The sequence below is a fragment of the Lycium ferocissimum genome, chromosome 9 (genome assembly GCF_029784015.1).
Source record: "Lycium ferocissimum isolate CSIRO_LF1 chromosome 9, AGI_CSIRO_Lferr_CH_V1, whole genome shotgun sequence".
Taxonomy (NCBI): domain Eukaryota; kingdom Viridiplantae; phylum Streptophyta; class Magnoliopsida; order Solanales; family Solanaceae; genus Lycium; species Lycium ferocissimum.
This window is the reverse complement of record NC_081350.1, coordinates 16,379,389-16,389,152: the sequence shown is the minus strand read 5'-3', so window position 1 is coordinate 16,389,152 and position 9,764 is coordinate 16,379,389. Positions and strand designations below refer to the sequence as shown.

Below are 9,764 nucleotides of genomic sequence, written 5' to 3'. Positions count from 1 at the left end.
CTCAAATTGTTTCTTCAAATACACAATTGCCTTTTGGAGCTCTTCTGGAGTTCCAATTAGTTTTATGCATCAACCTAAATAGCAAGTATAACGAAACCTGATTTTGTTTTCTTAATAAAAACACATGGACAAATGGCATCATTTATATATCCTTCATTTATCAAGTACTCACTTAGGCGATTATACCACATGCGCCCTGATTGTTTTAAACCATATAATGATCTTTGTAATCTGATTGAATATATCTCCCGAGACTTTGAACTAATTGCTTCAGGCATTTTAAATCCTTCAGGAATTTTCATATAGATTTCATTATCAAGTGAGCCATAAAGGTAAGCTGTAACCACATCCATCAGATGTATTTCAAGGTTTTCATGTACGCTGCTAAGACGAGATATCGAAATGTTATGCCATCCATAGCGGGTGAATATATTTCTTCATAGTCGATACCGGGTCTTTGAGAGAATCCTTGTGCAACAAGACGGGCCTTATATCTCACAATTTCATTTCTCTCATTCCTTTTCCGCACAAAGACCCATTTGTAGCCAACTGGTTTTACACCATTATGCGTTTGGACTACCGGTCCAAAAACCTCACGTTTGACAAGTGAATTCAATTCTGATTGAACTGCCTCTTGCCATTTTGGCCAATCAAATCTTCGTCAACATTCTTTGACAGATTGAGGTTCCTGATACTTAATGTCTTTCATAATATTCAGTGCAACATTATATGCAAAAATATTATCCACCATAATCTTTGATCGATTGAATCTATCCCATCATCGGAAGAACTTAATGATAGTTCTTTACTCACTTGTGTCTCAGGTTCGCTGATATCTTCAGGAGTATCGGATTAATCAGATCTTGAATATCTTCATGATATTCTTTCATAGTGTCATCCTGTCATTTTTCGTTTTATTTTTCTAGGATTTTTATCCTTAGAACTCAATGGCCTACCACGCTTCAGGCGTGTATGAGATTTAGAGGCTATGACACTACTAGATTGTCCCTTTGGGACATCAATTCGGATAGGCACATTCTCTGCAAGGATATGTGACTTAGTTATTCTTTTCAAATCAGTAAATGCGTCTGGCATTTGATTTGCTATTTTTTGCAAGTGAATGATCTTCTGGATCTCCTGTTCACATATAGGGGCACGTGGATCAAAATGAGATAGTGATGAAACTTTCCACGCAATTTCTCTTTTAATTTCTTTTCCGTCTCCCCCTAATTGTGGGAAGTTTATTTCATCAAATCGACAATCTGCAAATCGTGCAGTGAATAAATCTCCCGTTAATGGCTCAAGATAGCGAATAATAAAGGGTGATTCAAACCCAACATATATTCCTAACCTTCTTTGGGGGCCCATCTTAGTGCGCTGTGGTGGTGCTACCGGCACATACATCACAACCAAAGATTCGGAGATGAGCAATATTTGGTTCATGACCAAATACTAATTGTGACGGGGAGTATTTATTATAATGAGTCGGTCTGAGACGAATAAGAGATGCTGCATGTAAGATAGCATGACCCCAGACGGTAGTGGGCAACCGTGTTTTCATAAGTAGTGGTCTTGCTATCAATTGTAGTCGTTTAATAAATGACTCAGCAAGGCCATTTTGGGTATGAACATGAGCTACAGGATGTTCAATTTTTTATCCCAACTGACAAACAACAATCATCAAAAGATTGAGACATAAATTCTTCGGCATTATCGAGGCGTATAGCCTTAATAGGATAATCCAGAAACTGTGCCCTTAAGCATATTATTTGTGCCAATAATTTTGCAAACACCAGGTTGCCAGATGATAAGAGACACACATGAGAGGATCTTGAAGATGCGTCTATTAGGACCATAAAATATCTAAATGACCCACAAGGTGGATGAATAGGTTCACATATATCCCCATGTATATGCTCTAGAAAGGCAGGGGATTCAATGTCAACTTTCATTGGAGATGACTTAGCTATCAATTTACCCTGATAACAAGCGGCACATGAAAATTCACCACTTTCAAGAATCTTTAGGTTCTTAAGTGGATGCCCATTTGAATTTTCAATAATTCGTCTCATCATTATTAATCTAGGTGACCTATTCAGTCATGCCAAAGCACAAAAGTACTTGAATCATTAAACTTCTGGTTTACGATCGAGTGTACTTCAATTATACTAATTTCTGCATAATACATGACAGAAGACAAAGTTGGTAATTTCTCCAAAACATATTTCTGGCCGGAGACATTCTTTGTAATGACAAGATATTCATCATTTATTTTGTTTAATGTCTCAACATGATACCCATTGCGGCGGATATCTTTGAAACTTAACAAGTTTCTTGGGGATTTAGAAGAGAATAATGCTATATAACAAGCTTCGTCCCCTTAGGCAGAAATATAGTAGCTCTTCCAGAGCCTTCAATCAATTTTGAATTGCCAGAAATTGTACTAACATTTTTCCCTTTTTCTATGCAAGTGAGAAAAGTATTTCTCATCTTTGAATATGGCATGCATTGTTCCACTATCAATCACACAAATATCTTCATGATTGGTCATTGATCCAAACAAAATTTGACGAATTTCCAAATATTCTTCAAAATGAAAGAATAGACAAAGAGAACATTAAAGTAGATATTATTATTAAACAAAGCATTACACAAACTTTATTTACATAACAAATATAGCTAATAGTAACAACATGGATGAAAATATCTAAACTATTACAGATCCATCACCGATCAGATGATCTATTTTTCCTTCAGGGAATTCAAAGAAATTTGCCATATCTAGATGCATGGGCTCAACATTATCTTCAGAAATAAAATTTGCTTCGGCATTCTTTTTTGCCTTTTTGAGAGAGGCTTGATACAGCTCAACTAGGTGCTTTGGCGTACGATAGGTACGTGACCAGTGCCCCTTTCCTCCACATCATAAGCATTTATTTTCTGAATTTTTCTTTTGCACAGCTTCATGCTTTTCATCCTTCTTTTTACACTACTGGTGGTGAAGGGTATTATTTGGTGCAAGACGAGAATCATGATTAAAATTCCTTCCTCGACCACGGCCATGACCGCGACTGGGGCCACGACCTCTTCCACGCCTAGAATGGCGAAAATTTGCCTCATTCACTTCAGGGAATGGGGCAGTACCAGTAGGTCGGCTTTCATGATTTTTCATTAATAGTTCATTATGTTGTTCAGCCACTAGAAGATGTGAAATTAGTTCAGAATATTTCTTGAACCTCATCTCTCGGTATTGCTGCTGCAGGAGCATACTCGAGGCGGGAAAAGTGGAGAATGTTTTCTCCAGCATATCATGCTCAGTAATATTTTCACCACATAATTTCAACTGAGAAATAATTTTAAACATTGCAGAATTATACGCACAAATAGATTTAAAATCTTGTAGCCTTAAATGGAGCCAATCAAAACGTGCTTGTGGAAGTATGACCATCTTCAGGTGGTCATATCTATCTTTCAAATTATTCCACAGAGTAAGAGGATTTTTAACAGTGAGATATTCCATTTTCAAGCCCTCATCAAGGTGATGGCGGAGGAATATCATTGCCTTTGCACGGTCTTGATTTGATGCCTGATTTTTATCTTTGATGGTGTCTGCCAGACCCATCGCATCAAGGTGAATCTCGGCATCGAGAACCCAAGATAGATAGCTATTGCCTGATATATCCAAGGCTACAAATTCACGTTTAGAGAGATTTGCCATTAATTAAGGAAAAAAGAGTCAATACCTTCGAGGCTTTTAAAGTATTTGCTCGAGATGACAGAGTCTCGTGCTGATAATGTGTTATAAAATAAAAACTATAAAGTAAATACACCAAAACAAGTGTATAGAAAGAGACTGATATATTATTCAACTTTTAACTGATATACAAATGAATAAATGAGCCTCCTATTTATAGGAGGGAAAAGAGAACAGCTTGGTGGCCAAGCCAACCAGGGAAAGGCTTGGAGGCCACGTTCCCTTAGTGCCCAAGTAACGTGATGGCTAAATGACTTAATGGCCAAGTAAATTGATGGATAACCATCAGAATTCACAATATTCTTATGTTTTTGTTGGTTGGGCATAGCTAATCACAAACAAGGGTTTATGGCTATCGCTTTTGGCAACGCGGCATATCAACTTTTTTTTACGCGGTGGCCCACCATGACCAGCATGTTTTTTTTTAAAAAAAAAAAAAAAAAACCTGTGACTTCATTTGTGCATCAAAATGGATATCAACATATATTGAAGGTTATAATTACACGAGTAAATTACGGATTTGTGATTAGTAAATAGTTACCATAAAAATGGTTTTTTTTTGGAATCATTGAAAATTCGTGAGGCTTTTTACAGGTGAGATTGTATCAACACGTGGATTGAAAGTTATGATTAATAAATAGGATCCACTAATGTGGTCTAGTTATTTGAATCATTGAAATATGCTTAATGTACCATGTGTAAATTGTCCTGAATAAGTGTATGCTAGTGATAGAGTTTCATCTATTGAAAGGAGATTTACCTTTAGATACTTACTAGTTTAGATACTTACTAGTTAAAAAAGATATCGAGGTTTTCACCTAAAAGGAGAAAACATAGTACCTTGGATTCTCAGTTGTATTAATCGAGAGGACATTTTGTTGAAAGTAGGTGTTGTGTATCATATCCAGAAGAAGGGACACCATGAATAATTATAAAAGGACAATGGAAATTTGAATCAGGTTATTTAATTCTAAATATACCTAAGATGGCTATCTTCTTAATTTGGTCATAGTTTTGGAGTTGAAATGTATGTTAATTTAGTTCTAGACTTACATGTATTTGTTCTTTCTTGGTAAAAGATGCATTTGCAATGATTGGTGTCGTTTTCTGGCATTCCGAGATTGTTTAGATGAGTTTTAGGTGGTTTGTCGGATTATAATTTGTTTTAAGTATGAAAATGATATTCTTTAGATCGATTTTATTTATGTCAAATCTGGAACATGATTACACATGATGATTCAACATGAATTGATATATGATAAGGAGAAAGATCTTTTTTTTTCTTGAATTGCCTGGATAAGTTATTTTTCGAATTTGGTCATAGATTTAGAGATCGGGAATATTATGAACTCTGATTGGTCTGAAATTCGGTAGGTTCATGCCACGACCCCAACTTACGGATCGTGCGGGGACCTACTATATTACTAACTAGTAGGCAAACCCTTACCAACCAACCCAATATTCAGCCAGTTTTATTAATAACAAATACTTAATGATCACAAATTGAAAAGTAAATGCTCATACAGACTCTGTTATTGATAAAAGAAAACTGAAAACTCCCCGGGATCTAGTCTAGACAGGTACAAGAGCTCCTATTACACAAGGATAAACAAAATAAATAACATAGTCTCTGCCTGGAATGAGATGAACAAGGCTGTAGGAAGATGTCTGGTAATCCACAAGAAAAAACTTCAACTTAAACTTGCAACATACCTACACCCAAAAAGGATGTAGCAAGAGTAGTATTCGTACACTACACGTACTGGTAAGCATCATAGGTCGACTAAGATTAGTTCACGCAAAACAACATAAAATCAATGAGATAAGCAGATAAGTCAACGGGTGCCCTCAAGACTCCGAATATAGATTATTACACCGATATGAGCTCACCTCTCTACTTCCTGTTAGTTCGGTTCTCTTATTTCTACAAAGATTACGGGTTATCCGACTAGTCAAATGTAGCCCTATTTCATATTCCTTAGGCCAATTAATTAAGTCTTAGCTCTTTATTTACACTAACACCTAATTCCTGATTTTTAGCTTTAGAGCCTTCCATCCAGTTCACTCACTAAGACATGATGCATCCACGGAACATACTTACCACACATCTACCAATCATGGAACTCCCTAAGTCCACTAGACTTAATGCAGAAGTTTACCACTTAGTAATTCGTTTTTACACTTACCTTCGTATTGATCACCACCTTACACAACACCACATAATCATAAGAGATGCACAATGCAATATAACAAACTATTGGGCCTTTTGCATAAATTGTCCTTTTATTTATTAGTATGATAATTATGGGCTTGGTTTAAAAGTATTGTAATTCATTTTTTTTTTTTGGCTTTGTAAATTAAATAATTGACCTCGGCCTATTACTAATGTTTTGTACACCTATCTTTTGTGACCTCCCCAATTTGTTGGTGCATCTTTCGAGGCCCACTAACATTTCTAGATCGAGTCAACCCCTATCATGGAAGGATTAAGGCATTGAAACATAATTTGGAGCGGAATTATTTATTTATGCATTTTTCTATTGGGCTTGGTAGGCCCAATTCCCTACTCTTTATATTATTTACTTGATTATATATATGTATGCTTGTATATAAATTAGAACCCTGAATGAGATTATCACCCCTAAGAGCTGCTAAAATTTATTTTCAATTTTTTTTTAAAAAAGCGTTTAGGCAAATTTAGGATTGCGGATGATTTTGAGGATTTTGGATACTTTTGATATGATTTTGAACTTATAGCCAAACTTTAGGACTACTATGATTGATTTGAAACTTGAGTTGGAAAAGATGTTTTGTAAACCTGGATTATCATTTTGGGTGAACTGTTTTGACTATTAAAATGGCTAACGAGTTTGAGACGTTTTGTAAAGATTGAAACCAAAAATTGGATAACAATTCTAAAAATATGGCTAACCTATGGAGTATATTAGTATGCCTATAAAAACTATTTTCCATACTTAAAAATATTTTTTCTAAAAAACCTTTTTCTAAACTCGGGTGGGCTTACGTAGTGTTCTACTTGGGTTAACGCCTTCGGGTTTTAACCTAAGTGTTTTAGTCCAAAATCCAAAAAAGGTCCAATTTTGGGCAAAACTCTACATTTTTCATTTCTTGAAAAGGAATGTTTTTGGCATGAATGACTAATTTCTATTTGTGGAAATATGAAACAAAAACTGTTTTTATCACAAGCAATTTATATCTACAAAGGCATACTATTAGAACTCGTAGAGCAATAATATTTTACAGATCCTTAATACCGGGGTGCCTAACACCTTCCCCCGGGGGATCACCAAAACTCTTACCCATACTTTGGTTAGATTAGGATTCTTTTAAATTTAACCGTTTTGAATGAACCCTTTTCGAACTGGTTTTCCTAATTTTCCAAAAATTAGGTATCGACTCTAAAATAAGTCCATTTAGAGTACCATCTACGTAGAAGTATATTTTTTTCTTTTTCCAGGTACGGTTGACAATCGTACTTCCTCGGGACACTTTCCTTTTTAAATGAGGCAAGTGCAAATACGAATCGGAAAAAATACGAACCGCTACATATGACGACTCCGCTGGGGACAATTTAATGTTCTAACTATAAGGGTTCCAATAATTTGTGTGTTTGTATGATATAAATTGTTTATGTGTTTAAATTTTTGCAAAATATAACTATCATTCATGTATGCATACTTGGCCACTCCTGACATTTATTTTATATTTTTTTCTGAAGGTAACGACGCTGGATGAGCTTCGGTCATACCTTCACTAAAACACCTTTTAGCTAATTCTTTGGAAGTCTCTAGGTCGAGTGGGCATGCGGTCATCCCACGACGCAGAAGCCCGCTGAACTTGTCCGCTTAGGTAACTTTTTGTGTCATTTTCTTGAAAAACCACTTTAGAATAATTAGCGTAGAGCAAAGTCAAATCCTTACTGATATAACGCATACTGACCATAGACCGATTTGGGTATCTCAGACCTACTTGAATCGGATAGGAAGACCGCCTGCATCTAACTATGTGAAAAATTGAAGGATGTACATGCCGTTATAGGAACCGTTTGCCCTTGGGTTTGGGTTTGGGTTTTTACTTCTTAGTTTAGAATGTAATACCCTGCGGGGTGATATTTTGTATGCCCCGTTCCCCTATTATGTATCCCCATTCGATATTTATCAATGTTGTATATATTAGGGCAAACAGAATATCTTAACGGTACCTGCATCCTTCAAACGTTAGTATACTTTTGTTGATATATTGATTACATGATATATATTGTTTACATGCTACGTACTATATACTCTGCTTTCCCATGCCAATTTTTTATTTACCCATATAAAGACATCTGTTTTGCTTCAAACACGAATAGTCCATAGTTTGGTTCCCAAAATCTTAGATTGTCATCAAAACGCACTCCAAAGTAAAATCTCAAAACACCACGTCAAAATTCAAGTTTTCTAAAACTTCTAAAATGTCATTCGATGATCATCCAATCCACATGAACCACGTCATTTCCAAAAGCACATTTTTTACACTCAATATTGCTAAGAGCTGCACCCCTCGGTCCTCGCAACCTCTAAAGTTTTAAGACAAATAGCCCAGCCGTCGCAAATTGCCGACTACTTCATTCCTAAAAAATCATTCTTATTAGACCCAAAAGATCGTTAAGGTCATACTTTGCCCTTTCAAAGTCCAAACAATTCAAGTCCAAAATGGTCGAGTCATCATCCAATACTCGTTGACCGTGTCATCCTCAAAGATCCAACGTCACATACAAAGATTACCAAAGTCGCACAAAATCGATCGAATGGGCAAAATCTTGTCCGTAGGGTCATCTCCAAGTCTCTATGTGAGCCAAAGTTTGCACAATATGTTTCAAGTAAAACGAGATGTTACATGTCTTATTATGATTAATGAACTAACACGTTTACCTCTTGAGTTTTTCTTCTCTTTTGATTGACTCGTGGGGACCACCAGGTTCGGTAACAAAACTTAAGTCATGATCCGTTTTATCCCATCCATGTGCTACGCTATCCTGATCTCACAAAATTCAAATCACAACTTTTTTTTAGCTCACCCATGCGCTACACTATCATGATATTACAAAATCCAAATCACAACTCTTTAAAAAAATCAAGATTACGGCCTTTTTTAGACCACCCATGCGCTACGCTAAAATGTCCGACATCCAAAAAATGACAAGCCTGTGCTTATTCAGATAGAAAAGCCAAATATGGCAGTTTTGAATTCCAACTACCTCGGACACCGATTCTCGTTTCAAAGACGATGCGTTGGCAATCCCCCATGTAAAGGTATTGTTACACCTGAAAATTCACCCATTAGCGTACGAATGCGAATAGGCCATCGAAGGGTATGATGTATACGATGTTTTGATAAGAAAAGAAATAGCATTTAAGGGTCCTAATTAAGATTTCCAAAGATATTCGAAGATAAGGAGGTCAGTTGTTATGAAAGCAAGCTCAATGGTGTGTCGGACATGATTTACGAGAATCGAGGTTTAATGATGTTTTAATGATACTTTCGAGCAAGAGTTATAACATCCCTTAGATTATTGAGGTGTTAAAAAGTGTTAAGAAGGTTCAAGGATCGGAGATCAACGAGTCGACGAGAACAAGTCTCGGAAAGTCAAACATTTAGCTGCAAACGTACGGCCGGACATGCGCGTATAAAAAATCTACGACCGTATGTCCAACCGTAGATTCGAAATTTCCTAGTATAACATGTCTCCTTAACGGGACCAGATCTACGGCCATACATACGGCTAGTATAAAGCATGCGACCGTATGTTGGGTGGTGGACTCTTGGTCGTATGTGCCCGAGATTAATATAAGAGGACTCTATATCATTTTAATTCATTTCTCTTTCATCTCCACAACTCAAAAAATATCTAGGAACACTCCATACAATTCATCCATAAGAACACCAAGGAAATTGATGATCAACTTTCATCAAACCAACAAGAATCAAGAGTGGAAACCCTTAAAAA

At 36.2% G+C, this 9,764-nt stretch overlaps 1 protein-coding gene across 1 annotated transcript; it reads right to left on the bottom strand.

Annotated features, from left to right (window-relative positions):
• Nucleotides 1-2,989: 2,989 nt before the first annotated feature.
• LOC132031618 (uncharacterized) lies at nt 2,990-3,718 on the bottom strand. Its single transcript, XM_059421585.1, has one exon. The coding sequence runs from the start codon at nt 3,716-3,718 to the stop codon at nt 2,990-2,992; it is 729 nt and encodes a 242-aa protein (XP_059277568.1).
• Nucleotides 3,719-9,764: the final 6,046 nt, after the last annotated feature.